The 19212-nt window shown below is 40.6% G+C and overlaps 1 protein-coding gene across 2 annotated transcripts in view; it reads left to right on the top strand.

Annotated features, from left to right (window-relative positions):
- HPRT1 (hypoxanthine phosphoribosyltransferase 1) overlaps positions 1 to 3881 on the top strand; it is a 28561-nt gene extending 24680 nt beyond the window's left edge. For both annotated transcript variants that reach the window (XM_072956208.1, XM_072956209.1), the window contains 3 exons: positions 2362 to 2408; positions 2563 to 2639; positions 3169 to 3881. In XM_072956208.1, the coding sequence (XP_072812309.1) occupies positions 2362 to 2408; positions 2563 to 2639; positions 3169 to 3216 (172 nt within the window). In that variant the 3' untranslated portion in view covers positions 3217 to 3881. The remainder of the gene's footprint in view (positions 1 to 2361; positions 2409 to 2562; positions 2640 to 3168) is intronic.
- The last annotated feature ends 15331 nt before the right edge of the window (positions 3882 to 19212 follow it).

A 19212-nucleotide genomic window follows, 5' to 3' on the forward strand; every position in this document is an offset into this window, starting at 1 on the left:
TTCTAGGGCACTAAGTAATTTCCTGTAAACCAATCAGCGTGCTTGCTTTTTTCTCTGCATGCTGTTAGGGTTTTAAATGTCAGCTTAGTGTGGCATGTACGCCTCTAGATACTCTGTTGTGCCTCTCCTGGAATATGCTGCAGCGTTGAGGTAGGGTGCCTCACGAGAGAGGTGTTTTATGTTGCTGGAGGTGGGAAGTTCTGAGTGATGGAGTTGGCCTAAGTCGGTTATTTCTCAACCTTTTCTCCTCCTAATCTCTTCCTCACCATTGCATTACATTTTATTTTAGTTTTTTTCCCTCACCATTACATTTTAATGTCACAACTATATGATGTGTGCGTTTATGTAGTGTTTGTATCTGTGCTTTATGCATAAAAAGTAAGTATAAAGCTTATTCTTTTTATTCACTGCAAGGTTAAGAATGACTTGGAAGCTTTCTAACTTAAATGTTAAATTAAAACTTAAAAAACTATTATCTGACAGGCATGTCAGATGCTAGGGCCACTTTGGAAGACAGTTTGCCAGTTTCTTAAGAAACTGAATGTGTCAGTCAACTACACTTCAATAAAAAATAAAATTAAAAGAAAAGAAACTGAACGTGTAACTGCCGTACGACTTCAGGAGTTGCACTCTGGGCATTTATTGCAGAGAAATGAGAGCATGTGTCCACACAGAAACCTACGTGTGAATGTTCATGGCCACATCATTTTGTAGCAGCCCCACACTGGAAACAACGAAAATGTCCCTCGGTAGGTGACCGGTTCAACAGACCAGTGTGCCCTGCTGTGGAAGACTCCTCAGCACTAAAAAGAAACAAACTATTATATGCACAACGATCTGGGGGAGCCTCTAGGGAACTGTGCTAATAAAAGCCAATTTCAAAGGATACGTAGTGTATAATTCCATTTATACAGCCTTCTTAAGGTGACAAAGTGATGGAAATGGAGAACAGATTAGTGGCTGCCAGGAGTTAGGGGGTGGATGTGACTATAAATAAAGAGGTAGCCATGTGTGATGGAAAGTTCTGTATTGATTGTGGTGCTGGTTCCATACACCCACATGTGCATAGAACCACACCCACACAAGTATGAGCGCATAAGATAGGCGAAGTCTGGATAAGGTCAGTCCACCAGTGTGGTAATCTACTACAGTTATGTGAAATGTTCGTTGGAGGAAACTGGACAAAGGGCAGATGGGACCTCCTTGCGCATTTTTTTTTGCAACTTTCTGTGAATTTACAGTTACTTCAAAATAATTCATTCAGATCTCTAGGCATGTGAGGTGCTGAATTCCCCTGTACTCTTATTACAGCTTGCTTTGAGTTAATGATACCTTTTCTGGAGTATTTCTGAATGAGTTCAGTTTTGCTGTGATTGGTTTGTTACTTTCTGTCTATATGGAAATCGAGTCCAAGTGTGTCCTCTAATTACTGGAAGGGGAGTCGTGAAGGATTTGATTAGATGATCCCTTGATGACTAAGGCCTAGGCCAGTGCTTCTCAAGCACCTGAGAGTTTGAGAAACAAAAAACCACCTATGTGTCCCATCCACAGTGATTTTGATGCATTGGGGTATGGCCTGGGTATCTGAGTTTTGTTACATATTTTTGAAAGTTCCCAGGTGATTCTGATGTGCAGCTAAGGTTAAGAATCACTTTAGGTCCTTTCCAGCCCTTTAAATATATTTATCTAGGAAGGTATGAAATCTTAAGTTTTGTTGGGACTGCCTTTAACATACATAAAGGCTTTCAAAACATCACTACAGGTTCTTCTCATGGCTGAAAAATTTCAGCAGGCAGCACTTGGGTTATGAAATTAGCTTTTGTTAGAGCTGACGCATCCTACTTGCAGTTTCTGCTCTCAAAACCAAGTACTAGCTCCTTTAGCATGCTAGTTGTATTTTAGCCTAAAGTTCCTCTTTGTAAGCCACTTACTGAAAATCCTGAAAGGTGATGCTCACCCTTCCCGCACCCCTTTGTGACTTTGGGATTGTATTTCCAGGGATTTTGGACTGAGAACCTTTATCTTTTCATCTTTGCTCATTGGCCCTCCCCACCCATTCATCCTCCCGATTAGCTGCCCTTTGGTGGGCATGTGAGTAGTCAGGGGGCCGCTCTCAGGACAGTCCATCGTGTTCCCGGTGGAGATCAATCAGGGGCCTCGTCTGTAGTGTAAACTCCTGGCTGTCCCTGGCCAGGGACCCCTGTGATTTAGCTGTCCATTTCACAGTCTTTATTTGGGTTTGTTAAGACTGACCACAGTATGCTAAAATGCAGATGAAATCATGTTGCAGAACACGAGTGTTCTCTTTTGTAATGTCTTGTAGTCACATGTGTGTCACATGTCACATTTTATAATCAACAGCTTGCTGGTGAAAAGGACCCCTCGAAGTGTTGGATATAGACCAGACTGTAAGTGATTTTCTTTTTGCCGATCATTTAACCATCTTTAACCCAAAAAAGTTTTATATGAAATGGGTTAGAGTTCCTTAGAGAATGTTTGCACATTCTAGATTTGAAAGTGATGTTTTCTGTAATCTAAACGGTAAATTATGATTCCTTTTAGTTGTTGGATTTGAAATTCCAGACAAGTTTGTCGTAGGATATGCCCTTGACTATAATGAATACTTCAGGGATTTGAATGTAAGTAATGCTTCTTTTTCCTCACTCTCATTTTTCAGAAACCATATAAAAATTTACAAAAGAGAAGAATTGTTTTCTCTTTCCAGCACCTCATAATTGGAACCGACTGATGGTTCCCATTAGTCACATAAAGCTGCAGTCAAGTATAGACGTCCTTAGAGCTGGAGCTTGGCCAGGCTAGGGTGACACTTCTTACTGGCTGAAACAGTTGAACGGCTTTAATACACAATAGCTGTCCCGTTATTATTTCAGATGATAGATGTGGTCATAAATAAGAAATAAATAAGCTAGCTAAGTCTTTTAATTCACTCTCCTTCAAGTACCCGCCTCCTTCCCTGGAGGTCGGAGTCCGGAGAATGCTCTTATGAACAGGCGTGAGGAGGATAAGAGAGTCTGCACACATCTCTGCTTGTTTCGTAAAATCTCCTGCAGCATAACACTATTCATATAAGATGTACGGACTGTTGTTCTTGCCTTTCATTTCGGAATACGCTCTTCTAATGTGAATTTCTGGCTTTTTCTTTTGTAGCATGTTTGTGTCATTAGTGAAACTGGAAAAGCCAAATACAAAGCCTAAGATGAGAGTTCAAGTTGAGTTTGGAAACATCTGGAGTCCCACTGAAATCACCAGTAAAGTGATCAGATGTTCTAGTTCTGTGGCCAGCTGCTTAGTAGAGCTTCTTGCATGTGTCTCCTAAGAATTGTATCTGTTTTGTATTTTAGAAATGTCAGTTGCTGCATTCCTGAATTCCTTATTTGCACTATGAGCCTATAGACTATCAGTTCCCTTTGGGTGGATTGTTGTTTCACTCGTGAATGAAAAATCTCTTACACCACACCACTATTGAATGAAAATATTGAAATTGTATCTGTAAGAAACATTTAAACAGAAGAATATATTAGTTTTTTAATTGGTATTTTAATTTTTATATATTCAGGAAAGAACAGAAGTGATTGAATATTGTTAATTATACCACTGTGTGTTTAGAAAAGTAAGAAGCGGTCAGTTTCATTCCGTGACAGCACTTAGAGGTATTGTTATGTCAGATAAACCGTATGTCCTGGAATTATTTTAGTAGGTGTCAGTAGTATTAATCTATTTTCCTGCTTGTTCAGATTATTTCCAGTGAATCTTTGTCAACAGTTCGTTTTAAATGCAGATCAGTAACTTCCAAAAAACCACCACTTTTTGACTTCTTCAATGTAAAAATCCTTAAAATAAAAGTTGTCTCTTTAAAAGAAGCTATGCATACCTGTCATTTCTCTACAAATTAACCTAGTGTAGTTTTCTGTTTGTTACCTTTTCCTCGTCTGTTAAATTTTAGTAGCTAGTTTAACTCTAATCTTTACCAAGCACAGCAAATAATGGTTATCTGGTAGAATGCATTGGTGGAAGTAGTGAGATCTTAACGACTTCAGAGACATTAAATTTCAGGCACATGGTATTTATAGTTTATTTCATTTTCCTATGCTAAAGTAACAAGGCTTTCTTGGAATTCTGTTCAGTTGTTTTGATGGCAGTCTCACCTGCATCTGGACACTTTGTTTTCAGTCATATACTGTTACGTTCTTTGTGTGGAGAATACTCTGTTGATTAAGAACAACAAGACCTTTTGTTTTATGGGAGCAGGAAGAAAAGTTCTAAACCGAAACTCTTCATTGCGTCTCTGCTCCAGGTAAGGTATGAACTAGCAACCTTGCAAGCCATCCAGCTGTATTTGTGCCTTAAAAAGTTCGCTGTAATTCCCAGCAGCAAAATAGAGAACTTTAAATGACACTAAGTAATTTGTTATTGTCCTAGAACTTTTGCGTTTACAAAATGTTTTCACTTTTGTTCTCTCGTTTGAGCTTCATAACCCCGTGAGGCCAAGGTTGGCCTGCCTACACGGCAGTGTAGCATCCCGGGTAACTCGTGATTCCCCACCTCTCCTTCGTGTCACCATGTCACCTCATCTGGTTTTGCAGGCCCCCCACTTCCTGCTGCAGCTCCCCCCCCTCCTTTCAGTTGCACTTACCACCTTCTCTTAGGTCAAACCATATGAAGTTACCATTTTTGCAGGTAAAAATGGTTGGCGATTGGCAATTGAGTGGGGTAACCTACTCACATGAACTATAATTTACATTTGTATTTGTTGCTTGCTGCTTCTCCCCTTCATGAGTTCTAGAATGTAAGCTCCATATAAGGAGGGCAGGAATTTTTTCCTTTTATGGAAGTATAGAGGGATGGGGGAGGATTAAGAGGTTCAAACTACTACGTATAAAATAAAGGAGGGCCAGGATTTTTCTGTCATGTTTACTGATATGTACCTAGTGCTTTGAAGATAGGAGCAGCTCAGATGCTTATTGTTGAATGATGGGTGAATTAAGAACTCTGGGCTGAGGGGAGTAATAGCTCAGTGGTAGAGTGTATGCTTAGCATGTACGAGGTCCTGGGTTCAATCCCCAGTCCCTCCATCAAAAATAAATAAGTAAACCTAATTACCTCCTCCTCCAAAAAAAAAAAGAACTTTGGAACCTGTTTTCTCAACTGAGTAATGGGGGTCAGTGCTGTCTTCTTCACAGGCCTACTGGAAGGATTAATTAGATGCAGTAGTGCTGGTGAACAGGGACAGTGGCCTGGGGCACAGCCTGTGCTCCATAAACATGAATGTTTCGAGAAGATAGGTGCATGGCTGGTAGGTGGCAGGGATTTAAACCGAGATCTGTCTGATTGTTGGTACAATATCATGAAGCAGCTGAGTGGTTTCCCCTTCTGATTCATGCCAGCTCTTTAGCGTGTGGTTAAGTAATGTCTTAGCTGGTTGGCTAACCCAACCAGAAAGCCAGCTAGCAGCCAGGAAGGAAAGGTCTTCTGAAGCTCATGCCCTTTTCTCATAAGAATACTCCTCAGACTTTACTCAACCTGCTTTGGGGGCATACAATTCTAACAATTGTATTTCTTTAACTGACTTTCAACAAATCCGACGTCGTCCATTTTAAGATGGGAGAAGGGAGATACTGCCAGGAACAGCAGTGATTTTCAGGATGACAGTCTGTCAAAGTAGAGGAAAAGTATTCAAAAGAAAAAAGCTATAGCCTTCTGGGGCCATTTATGATGGGAGCACATGGTCATAATTGTCACACCTCAGCCATCCCACAGGGCTACACTTTCATTACAACCCCTGACAATAAGGGATGTTCATAAGGAAAGGAAAATGAAATTGCATTTGCTTGATTTTCAGAGATAGGGCAACATGGACCCTGTTTTAGGGGTATTACCATCCAAGGGACTGTTGGTGCTTAAAGGAGAGGTAAGCCTTAGTGACGTGAAAAATTCACGTGTCAAACCCTTCATGTGTTCAGTATTCTATGTATCATACCTGTAAATAGAGGTAGCTTCCCATTTTAATACTGTGTATAAAAGATTTATAGATAATCTGGGCTACCACTCTAATTCCTTTCCCTGATAAGTTAATCAATTAATGACCTTCCCTGCATTTGAGATTCTAGAAACACACTGAGCACCCACGATGTGCAGGTACTGGGGAAGATGGGTAAGGTTCCTGGTTTCATGAAGATTTCATTCTGGTTAGGGAAAGGGACAGTAAACAAAATAATTTCAAATAGTGTCAGGCTGTAAAGGACCTATGACAGCAACATGCCCTGGCCAGAGGAGGGACAAGGGCTGGCACCATATATTAGATCAGGTGCTTAGGGGAGGTCATGGTTGAGCTGCAACTGAATGGAATAGAAACTAGCCACATGAAGACTAGGATTAGAGTTCTTACAGTAGTAACAGCAAATGCAAAAGGCACTGAGATGGTGACAGGCCATCTGAGGTGTTGGAGGGAGAGAAGGGAGGCCAGAGTGTCTGCGGGGAAGGAGAGGGCTGGGACTGGAGAGGAAGGCCAGCGCCAGACCAGGGACCAGCTGGTAGGTGGAGGCCCGAAGAGTGGACGTTCTGCATTCCACAAAGGGAAGGCACTTCAGGGTTTTAAGTAGAGAGTAATAAGATTTTATTTGCCTTTTTAGGCAAATAAAAGGTACAAGAACCTCTAAGAGCAGTTCTGAAAGGAGGTGTAGAGGCTTCAGGAATAAAACCGGCAAAGCCAGCAGTAACACTAATACATTAATATGTGTCAGATTCTGTGCTGAGTGCTTTTATACATTATTCATAGCACGTTTCACAGAACAGACTCAGGTTCAGTTGCTAGACTTCGTGGAGGGAAGGCTGTTGTGGACAACTTGGCTACCGTTTCTTCCCTGGATTATCCTGGTAGCCTCCAACCTGATCTCCAGCTCCCATCCTTGTGCCCCCTCCTTCTGATGGATCCACACAGTGTCAACCCAGCAGCCAAAGTGATCCCGTTAAAATGTTAGACCTACTGAGTCGTTCTTGGGCTCAAATCCTTACTGCGGCCCCTAGTTTCAGAGGAGAAACCAAATTCCCACAATGGCCAGTCATCTATTCCTCCCCATCTACTTTTTGCTGCTCCAAGCACCCTGGCGGCATCCTCACTGCCCCAGAAGCATGTGGAGCAAGCTCGGGCATCTCCCCTTCGCCAGAGCGCTGGGACCGCCGCCCCAGCCTCCTAGCCGCCCCCCTGCCTCTGCTCTTGCCCCTTCTGGTCAGCGCCCCACTGCAGTTAGGATCATCTTTTGTTCACTCTTGTTTTTCTTTTCTTTTTGGGGATGATCTTTTAAAAATATAAATCAGATTACAATTGACCCTTGGATACAATGACTGAACTGCAAGAGCCCACTTACAGGCAGAGGTATTTCAATAAATACCTATAGGGCTCCACGATTCATGGTTGAATCTGCGAATGTGGAGCTGACTAAATTTTTTCCCTTTTTCAGTTTTACTAGGTATAAGTATTACAGTTGACTTCACATATACATTATATTGCATGTAAATACATATATACAATACACCTCATTTTTTAGTTGTCATATATGTACTAATTATTGTTTCTAAGAACAGATAAGAGCTTTAGCTTTTTAAACTTACATGGCTATCAAAGGAATAAAGCCAACCACAAAATAAGAATTAAGAGTGCGGTAATCCAATCCTAAAGGAAAGGAACTGACTGTAAATTTGTACATGAATTTCTGACTGCTCGGAGGGTCAGCGCCCCTGCCCCCTGTGCTGTTCAAGGGTCAGCTGTGTATCACTGGCCTGCTTAACCCTCGAAAACTCAGGCTATCCTCTGGCCTGCAAGCCTGTGTGTAAACCAGCCCCTGCCCAGTTGTCTGACTTCATTTGCCCTCTGCCTTCTTACTTCACTTTACACTGCTGTTCCTTCCTCTGCCATTCCATTCCCCCAGATCAGCCTGGCTGCCTCACAGATCACCTGGGGGAACCCTTCCCTGGTCTCCCTCCAACCGCCTCAAAGCTACTCTCCCTACGTTACCTGTGTTTTAGTTCCCTCGGGGTCCTTAACAGTCCCTAAATGGCAACAACCACCACAGCTGCTCGGTTGGATTTGCCGCTCTGCCGTCGATTGGGCCGCGGAGAAACAGCCCAAGTAACTATAAGCCACTTATTACTCGGCGGCGGAGGCCGGATCAGCCTGATGTCAGCCTCCCGCATCCCCAGCCCCACAGGATGACACCAGACCAGAGGGGACAGATGACACAAGTGGGTGCTTGTAGAGGAGCCGGCTCCACTCTCCAACTCAGTGACGGACTATCCTGGGGCTGTACCCGAAGTGGGGCAGCAGGGTTGAAAGGCCACACCTTACCGAACCAGGGAGGCCAATGAGAAATGCCTCATGGCAACCCCCGCAAGATCGGGAGTTGGGTGAGAAACGGTGTTGGGACAGCTCCTCACAAGGCTGTTCCTGGGAAGGCCACGGGACATTGGTCTGAGACTAGGGGCAGACTGCAGTTGACTTTGTCCACATGGCCTATGTGGAGAGTCCCATGGAAGAGCATTGGTTATCAAATTATCACCACACGCAATGGAACTGTACTAAGCACTTCTGATTCCTTATGATGACCACTCTGAGGTGGGGTGGGTTTTTTAAAAAATTCATCCCTATTTTACATATGAAGAAATGCAAGCCTAGACAGGTTGCATAATTTGCCCAGGATTACACAGCTGGAAGTGGCAGGTGAGGAATTCGAGCCCAGGCAATCTTATTCCAGAACCTGGCTCTTAGCTCATGGCCACTTAGTCTTTGGGGCCCAAGTGTTTTATGGAAACTACACTGATAGCACAGAGGCAAATATTAGACTCATTGAAGGTAATAATTTCAAATGACTTGTACATTAAAGAGCTTTTTTTGAGGTCATAGCTGATCTTTAAGAATGTAAACTGACTTCCTCTGGCACTGGGAAACATTTTCAAAGACGATTACAGAGTTCCTTTAATGTGATCTGCAGATTTTTCTGCCGACTTACTTTATGATCCCGTGGGCAGCTTCAGACAAAATAACTTTCTGGCATGAAGGATTGTGTGTGCTCTTTGCCATTTTTAAATGTGATTTTTATAGATACTTCAAACCACTTGAAAGAGTAATGATTTTTAATGGTTTTTCATGATTATTTGTAACTTCAAGCATTACTGATAAAAACTGCCAAATTAAGTTTCAGATTTTCTCTTTAAAAAGCATGGGTGTACTTCCTAATGAGCTTCCCCATTATGATTCATGACTGAAGTAACTTTCAAACTTGGTAGCTTTTCAGTAGAACTTCTTTTCCTAACATTTTTTTTCTCTTCCTTTCATTATGACAGTATTTGAGGGCTTTGAACATAAATCACAGGTTTATTTATATTGCACATATTTTTCCTCTGGAACATTTGCCACATATCTTCCCATTAGCTCTACCCTTTTTCAAGCATTTTCCCATTTCCTGGGACCATGAGGCATTACAGATTCACCTCGTGTTTTCCCAGCCTTGGTCTGGAATTAGCCATTACTTCCAGGAGCCCTGCTTCTTTTATTGGAGGTTGGTATTAGATCTGAGTGCCAGGTGTGCTTATGACTATTAGGGTATCCTTGCTTCTAGGTCCTCCCAGTGGACAGAGCTAGGAAATATAAGCATGCATACTAACCCACACGCACACACATCTATAGTTACTTGTGTATCTGGTCTAGAATGAATCCTGGGGTATAGGTGAGAGTGGAGACACCAGTGTGGTTATTTTCATACGTGTGATGTTTCCACTCTCATCCACACCCCAGGATTCACCCAAGCCTTCAACTTTTCCGTATTCTTTTTTTTTTAATTGAAGTGTAGTCAGTTTAAAATGTATCAATTTCTGGTGTACAGCATAATGTTTCGCTCATACATATATATATTTTCATATTCTTTTTCATTATAGGTTCCTATGAGATATTGAATAGTTCCCTGTGCTATACAGTGGAAACTTGCTTATCTATTTTATATATAGTAGCTAGTATCTGTAAATGTCGAACTCCTAATTTATCCCTTCCAACCCCCTTTCTCCCCTGGTAACCATAAGTTTGTTTTCTATGTTTGTGAGTCTGTTTCTGTATTGTAAATAAGTTCATTTGTGTCTTTTTTTTTTAGATTCCACATATGAGTGATATCGTATGGTATTTTTCTTTCTCCGTCTGGTTTACTTCACTTAGAATGATGATCTCCAGGTCCATTCATGTTGCTGTAAATGGCATTATTTTATTTATTATTTATTTTATTTATTATTTATTATTTATTTCTTATGGCTGAGTAGTATTCCATTGTATAAATATACCACAACTTCTTTATTCAGTCATCTGTCAGTGGACATTTAAGTTGTTTCCATGTCTTGGCTATTGTAAATAGTGCTGCTGTGAACATTTGGGTGCATGTGTCTTTTCAAATTAGAGTTCCCTCCAGATACAAGCCCAGGAGTGGGATTGCTGGATCACTTGGTTAAGTCTAGTTTTAGTTTTTTGGAATTCCATACCATTTCCCACAATGGCTGCACCAAACTGCATTCCCACCAACAGTATAGGAGGGTTCCCTTTTCCCCTCACCCTCTCCAGCATTTATTGTTTGTGCTTTTCCATATTCTTAAACTTTTTTTCTTTGACAGTGAGAATGTGGCTCTATTCACTAGTTTGTTTGATCCTAGTATCATAAAGTAGTTACATATGCCTGTAAGAGATTTATTAACTAGAGTCGAGTATTTGTGGAGAGATCTTTATCATAAGCCTTACAGTATCCAATCCAAGTACTGTTTTCCAAAATTACTTATTTTCTTCTCCATCTCTTTCTGCATGGCTGTGTTATTCACCTGTAATGCAGTTTGATTCATTTGTTAGTGTTGGTACTTCACGTGGGCCCCCCACTCCCATATCTTAGTTGTAACTACTTATTGTGGTGAAACATAGAATCAAAGCTATACAAAAAGGTTTACTCAGAGAGATACCGTTCCGTCCCCGCCCCACTATCCTGTCTGCACTGCCCCGACTTTCCACTGCTTTTCCCTCCCACCCCATGAGCGGCATCCTCCTTGTTGTCAATGGCAGTTCCGTCTTTACTGAGCACTGACTTACGTGTAGGCACTTTGCATGCGTTGCTTCATTCCTGCCCCTTAAGATAGGTACTCTTATTACCCCCATTTTCTTAAATGAGGGGGCTGAGCCCCAGAGAGTGAAAGGAACTTGTCCAAGGGGACATATCTAGACCATAACCAGTACGCAAACTGGGATCTCTCTGACACCAGGGCCGGTGTTCAAACTACCCCTTTCTTAAAATCTTCTGGTCCCTCCTCAATCTGGGTCTTCCTAAACGTTGGCACTTCCGAAGTCACCTTTCTGAAGACATTCTTTTAACGGTTGGAACCTTTGCTCTCGCTGGTCAGATGTGTTAAACAAGATCCACAAGGGGTCACCTGGCCTTTCGTTGGAACTTTGGGTAAGATTCTGTTTTCAGTTGATTCTTCCTTCCCCGTTTTCAAAATATGTTTACATATGTATGTTACTTATAAATTTGGAGACAACTTTCTTTAAAAGATTTCTTTCAAATATTGCTGAACCTTCATGGAAAACAATTGTCTGGGGTCACATAGCTTGAAGGAGCAACCCCATTTGGCATTGTTGCTGTTCAGGCCAGTAGACCATTAAGAGGCTTTCCTGTGTCTCAGACTCTGTGCTAGGTGCTTCAAGGATAAAGATGAATGCAAATTGTCCCTGCTGTTGAGGGGCTTAAAGTCTGATACGGGAGAGGGGTGAGGTCTACAGGTGATTCTAATGCAAGGAAGTCTTGGTTCAGTGCTAGACGAGGGGCCATACGTAATGCAGTGAGAATTCAAAGAGGAAACTCAGAATGGGGAAGAGGAGGCAGGGGAGATTCTGGGAGAAGTTTCAGGGAGAAGCAGCATTTGAAGTGGGACTTGGGAGAATGGGAAAGGTTTGGATGGGTAGATATAGGGGAAAGAAGGCTGGGGCGAAGGGTTTCAGTCAAAAGATCTGTTTGGGCAAAGGCATAGGGAAAAAAATTGCAGGGGAGCGTGGGAAATGGTGAGTAGTCTATGGTTGTGGTAGAGAGGGGTGGTAAGAGAGGAAGCCAGATAGGTGGCTTGGGTCATCATAAGGGCCTTTGTATCAGTTAGAATGTTCTAGGCTTCCAGTCATATTGCCCAGCCCGACCTGGCTTAAGCAATAAGGTTTATTGGCTCCATAACTGGGAAGTCCAGAGGTAGCTCGGACCTCATCAGTTTGATGAACTGCCCCACTAGGATGGAAACCCATGTGGTTTCAACCGCTCTACTCTGCTGTCTGTGCTGCCAGAGTCATCCTAAGGCCAGTCTTCCTGCATTCCAGTGAGGGCTGCCAAGCCATCTCCGTACAAGCTTCCTCAAGAAAGGCTTGGTGTGTCAAGTCTCTCCTTAAGTCTCACTAGCCAGAATGGGCTCAGATACGCCATTTCTTAATTCATCACTGGAAACTGGGGGTGGGATTGCCTTTTGCCCAATCGAGCCCACTTCTAGAGCTAAGATCACAATTTGTTTCCCTTGGCACACATTGAACAAAATCAAGATTCAACGACGAAGGAAGAAGCGGGAAGTTGGTGCTGGGGAGGTGACCAACAATAACCTCTATGGTCTCAGGTGCCAGGAAGTGTAGTATTATGCTTGTTAAGTGAAAAATTGGAGAATGTGGAAAAATTTCTAGGTTTGATCAACCAAAAAATATTCCTGTATTTCACTGAATCTAAGATGCTATCAATTGTTTGTCTACAGGACAACCTGGTTTCTTTAACAATTAAGTTGCAAGGAAAAAAGACATGAAGGAGGAAGCTATTAAGAGACTTAAAGATGTATCAGTCAGTAGTGATGTCTGGATCTCATTTGGATCACAATTCAGATAAACAAACCTTAAAATACATACACATTTATGGCATTTATGAGACAATTGGAAATTTGAACAGACTTGAGTTATACATTGATGTCAAGGAACTGTTGTGGTTTTCAAAATGTGGAATAATATATTGTGGTTATGTTTTTTTAAAAAAGATTCCTATCTTTTAGAAATACATATTCAATTATTTACAGATGAAAATGGTTTGATGTCTGGGATTTGTTTCAAAATAATACAAGCGTAGGGGGAAATAGGTGGGGATGTGGCTGTAAGATTGGCCTTGATCTAATAATCACTGAGGCTGGGTGATGGGTCCCTGTGGAGTTCATGATACTCTTCTACCTTTTTATGTGTTTGAAATTTTCCACAATAAAAAGTCTTTCCTAAGAAAGGAAGAAAAACAAGATATCTGGATAAGCCTAATTGAGGAGGTGACATTTGCTATGGAATGCTCAGCATGTATGGGGCCCCTGCCACCGTCTGGCATTAAAAATACTAAAAACATATTGTCTAGGAGCTGTCATAGATTAAGGATGGCCAGAAATTCTTTTCTAATCCTCCCATTAAGAGGTGGAGGAAATTCCCCTCCCCTTTGAATCTGGGCGGGCCTTAGAGACTTGCTTGACCAATAGGCTACACCAGAAGTGACATTCCAGCACTTCGAAACTAAGTCATAAGAAGCCTCATAGCTTTGTTTGGCTCTCTTGGAACACTCACTGGGGGTCCTGAGTCTTGGAACCCCTGAGAAGTTTGACTCCCCAGGGTTAGGCATTCAGAAGGCTGGGCTCCAGTAAACAGTCCCAGCTGAACCCAGTCTTGTACCAGACTTGTGTGGAGCCCGCGTGGACCTGTCAGACCAGCCCATCTGCTGTGTGCAATAGAAGAATCACCTACCTGAACCCTGCCTGAATTCCTGACCTGCAGAATCATGAGATGTAATTCAATGATTGATGCTTGAAGTCACTGAGTTTGGAGGTAGTGTTTTTGGGCAGCAAGAGGTGGCCAGAACAGAGCTATAGACATATGTGACAAGTTATTTAAGCAAGGGGAAAAGAAACACAGATGTCAGGAGAGGGTTTCTTGGAGCTGGGGAGGTGCAGGTGGGAAGAGGCAGGGGGATGGGGGGGCGGGATGAACACAGGTAGGTTCAAAGGTACCAACAGGGCCTAGTTCTGAGACTGGGTGTTGTGGTGGGTTCTCCATGTGCATTTTAATTTTATATGCCCATTACGTACATAATATTGTAGGCCCTGAATATTATACAAAATAAAAAAGACTTATAAAAGGTCTCAAGCATGCATAGGAAAATGTTAACCTTTGTTAAAGCTGAGTGCTGCGCACATGGTACATTATGATTCTCTATACTTAACGTTTGAAATATCTTACAATAAAATTTTTGAAATTAATTAATAGGACTTCTATAAGGACAAAAAAACACATGTATATACATGCATGTGGAAGAAGATGCATGAAAAGTTGAATCATTCCAATTATATGAACCTTTCAGGGAGGTTCTTATACTTTTTTTTATTGTGGTAACATACACATAACATGAAATGTATCATGTTAACCATTTTAAGTGTAGAATTCAGTGGCATTAAGTGCGTTCACATTGTTGTGCAACATCACTACTATCCATCTCCAGAAATTTTTCATCTTCCAAAACTGAAGCTCTGTACCCATTAAACAATAATTCCCCAGTCCCTCCTCCCCTCAGCTCTGGGAAACCGCCATTCTACTTTCTGCCTCTATGAATTTGATTACTCTAGATACCGCCTATAAGTGACATTGTGCAAATATTTTTATCCTAATTGTAATCGTACTTTATATATGACCATGACTTTTTTTTAGCTTAGCTTTGTATCTCATAGACATTTCTGGGCAAGGCTACTGCATGAGAAAACCAACACGTGTCTACTGGCAGAATTGGATTTCTGTGCTCATCTTCACTTACTCCCTACCCATGGAGTCTGAGCAAGGCTCTTACCCTCTACAAATCTCAGTTTCCACTGAGGGGCCATTGCCAACAACATAAGGTAGGTAGCCAGTAAATGGCAATTCTTATTACAATCATTACATGGATTTTTATTACCAGTCTTCTTAATGGCTGTACATTATTTTCAAAACAGTAACTGTTTCAAAATCAAAATAGCTTTTTCTTTGTGGTTTCTGGAAGGCCCTGACTTAAAAGCAGGTCCTTTCACAGTTCTACTAAGATAGTTTAAAACTTCCAAAGTAGGGTGTTTGTTGGAGCTATAAAACCAATGGTGGGAATTTTTTTTATTAATCAAAGTTATTAACTTGTTAATCAAAATAGCATTACTTTTTTCTGATTAAAAATGTATGCATGTTCAATGGAAAGTAAGTAATGAATAAATAAATAAATAAATAAGTAGAGTTTAAGTTTAGAGAAAGAAAGTGAAAATCTCCAGGGATGTCCATCCCAGAGAGAACCACAACGAAAACGTTTGTGGATATACTTCAAGACTTTTCTCTATGCATATATATTTGTGTTTTCTTAAAAGACATGACTTTTAAAACAGAAATGGTATGCATTCTCATTACTTTTTTAAAATGTAAGAATGGGTCTCAGCGTATGAAAACTCAATTTGTTGTTATGGTGGTTGTGTGCTATAGAAGACGCCATTGTGTTGTTAAGGTCCGGGACCTCCTTACCATCCACAGAGTAAACAAGTTTTGCGTCGTTGAAAGACGAGGGGTCCTGGCTGGCAATTGCTCCATGAAACACTTAGCCCTACTGTGAGGGAGAAGCAGTAGAAAGAGAGAAGTTATGGGGGAGAGCATAAAGAGGAAGTGGGCGGGGACCTGGGAGGAGATGGAGGAAGGAGGCCTGGGATTCGTATGCCTGGGTACCATTCTTCAAAGTGTTCCCATCTTTACTCAGTGACCCAGAAAGTGCTAGTAGCCCCAGTGAACAGGAAAAGTGCAGTTTCGAGTACCATCTGTGTGCCAAGGAGCATGTGGAAGTCACTCCAGCCTCACAGTCCAAGAATGGTGGGGCCACGCCAGCTGCCCGTTTTGAAAGTGAAATCCTTACTGTCCCTGCCTTTTGTCCTGTTACCCTGTGAGTGGGAAAATCACTTTGTCTGGGTCTTGAGACCTCCCACAATCACTCATCCATCATAGTGAAAACACCTCCTTCCTCCACTGCCCTCAGGCCTCAGGGAACCACCGTTAGCCGAGAGGGGTGATGGCAGGAAGAGCTCTCATTACCATATTCAGGGGATGAACAGGGATAAGAAGGGTGGGACTATCTCTGTTACAATAAACATATGACCTCCTAAACACCTGTTGATTCTCTCCTTTTCTTCTGCCACCTTCATAAATCAGGCCCATCATCTATAGTTTTGGCTTTCCACCTGTTTTTTTTATTGTTTTTTTTTTAAAAAAATGAAGTAAATCAGTTACAATGTGTCAATTTCTGGTGTACAGCACAATGTCCCAGTCATGCATATGTATATACATATATTCATTTTCATATTCTTTTTCATTAAAGGTTATTATAAGATATTGAATATAGTTCCCTGTGCTATACAGAAGAAATTTGCTTTTTCATCTATTTTTATATAAAGTAGTTAATATTTGCAAATCTTGAGCTCCCAAATTTATCCCTCCCCACCCTTCCTCCAGTAATCATAAGATTGTTTACTATGTCTGCGAGTCTGTTTCTGTTTTGTAGATGAGTTCCTTGGTGTCCTCTTTTTTTTCTTTTTTCAGATTCCACATATGAGTGATATCGTATGGTATTTTTCTTTCTCTTTCTGGCTTACTTCACTTAGAATGACAATCTCCAGGTCCATACATGTTGCTACCAATGGCATTATTTTATTTTATTCTTAACTATTATCTAAATTCTTTTTATTATATTTTATTCTTTTTATGGCCGAGTAGTATTCCATTGTATAAATATACCACAACTTTTTTATCCAGACATCTGTTGATGGACATTGAGGTTGTTTCCATGTCTTGGTTATTGCAAATAGTGCTGCTGTAAACACTGGGGTGTATGTATCTTTTTGAATTAGAGTTCCCTCTGGATATATGCCTGGAGTGGGATTGCTGGATCATATGGTAAGTCTATTTTTAGTTTTTTGAGGAATCTCCATACTGTTTTCCATAATGGCTACACCAATCCACCTGTATTTTTACTTCTAATCTATTTTAAGGGCACGGACTTGGACAGACTCTAACAGAAAAGGTAGAACCATAAACCATAAACATGATGATATGGGAGGGAAAACACTGGCCTGAGAGGCAGAGCTCCTTGTCCACTTTTTGCCATTTATTTCCTATGACTTTGGATGAGTCCCTCCTTGGATTCAAATTTCTACTTCTGTAAAAATGGGATAGGACAGTGACATCGTCTTCAGCAGTGTTCTCATCAGAAAGGATATGGGCGGGGCAGAGCTGCAGACAAACTGGCTATTTCACCATCTTGCCTAGGCCAGTCCTAACCAAGCCTACACAAGTATAAAGGTCACTAGCTGGTAACTGACCTGCCTATTTCCTATGCAGAGAAAGATAATAATCAGAATATCTACAATATAGCCTCATAATGCCCTGTATTCTATCAAAAATGCTAAACATATAAAGAACCAGAAAAAATGTGATTCACAGCCAAGATTTTAAAAATGTCAGTCACTAAAAACTGAACCTGAGATGGCCAACATGCTGTAATTAACAGAAAACATTAAAACACTTATAAATATCATCCCCCAAATTAAGGAAACTAGGGTTTTAATGAGTGAACAGATAAGGAATCATGAAAATGAAAACCATAAAAAAGAACCAAATGGCAATTCTAGAACTGAAAAATACAAGTGATATGAAAAATTCACTGAATGAGCTTAACACAGATTAGAAATAGTACGAGAAATAGTACATAAATTTAAAGACAGACCAATAAAAGTAATCCAATCTGTAGAACAGATTAAAAAGAAAAATGAACACAGCCTCAGGAACCTGTGAAATAATATCAAATGATATAAGTTTAGTTGGAGTCTTAAAGGGAAAAATAATTGCGATTAAGGCAGGAAACATATTTGAAGAACTAATGGCTGAAGATATCCATCCCACATTGGTAAAAAATTGACTTACAGATCTAAGAAGCTCAGTGAAGCCCAAGAAATATAAACATAAGGAGAACCACATCATAGTCAAACACTGAAAACCAAATATAAAACAATCCTGAAATTACATACAGGGGAACAAGAATAAGATTTATTGCTGACATCAGAAACAACAGAGGTCAGAAGACAATGGAATAACATTTTTAAACCGCTGAAGGAAAAAAAAAAACCAGTCAACTCAGAATTCTTTAAAAAAATGTTTAATTGTAGTATATTTGATGTACAATGTTACATAAGTTACAGGTGTACAATATAGTGATTCACAATTTTTAAACGTTATATTCAATTTACAGTTATTATAAAATATTGGCTATATTCCCCATGTTGTACAATGTATTCTTGTACCTTATTTTATACCTAATAGTTTGTACCTCTTAATCCCCTACCCCCATATTGTCCCTCCCCAATTCAGAATTCTTTATCCATCTAAAATCATCTTTCAAAAATGAAGGAGAAATATAGTTTCAGATAAATAAAAGGTGAGAAAATTTAGCACCAGCAGACCTAAACCACAAGAAAGTAAGTATTAGAGGATGTCCTTCAGATGAAAGAGAAATTACACCAGAAGTAAACGGGGATGTACAAGAAGGTATGAAGAGCCCTAGAAATGGCAAGTAAGGGAGTAAACATCAGAGACTATGCTTTCTTCTTGTCAAAGACAAATGACTCTGCAGAGAAGAAATAGTAAAAACAGTAAACTGGGGTTTATAACAGTTGTAGAACTAAAAGATATGACAACAAATTGCACAAAGAATAGGAGGGCAGGTGTCTGGAATTACTGAGTTGTAAGTTATTAGATTTGTGAAGTGTCACATACGAGAAGGGGAAAGTTGGAAGTGAGATGTTTCAGGTGTGAAGTATGAGACATAACATAATGACTAAACAGACTTTATAAGCTATAGAGTGTGAACCCTAGAGCAACTGCTAAAAAAAAAACACACACAGCAAAAAGGTATAGCTAAGAAGACAACAGAGGAAATAACATTATCACAAAGAAATATTAACCCAGAAAAAGGCATGAAATTCCAAAATATTAGAAAATCAGCGCACTTCTGAATCACCCAGAAATTGAAGAAGAAACGATGTGAGAAATTAGACTCACAAGCAAATAAAATCCTGTGGTTATGC

Source organism: Vicugna pacos, chromosome X (assembly GCF_048564905.1).
Source record: "Vicugna pacos chromosome X, VicPac4, whole genome shotgun sequence".
Taxonomy (NCBI): Eukaryota; Metazoa; Chordata; class Mammalia; order Artiodactyla; family Camelidae; genus Vicugna; species Vicugna pacos.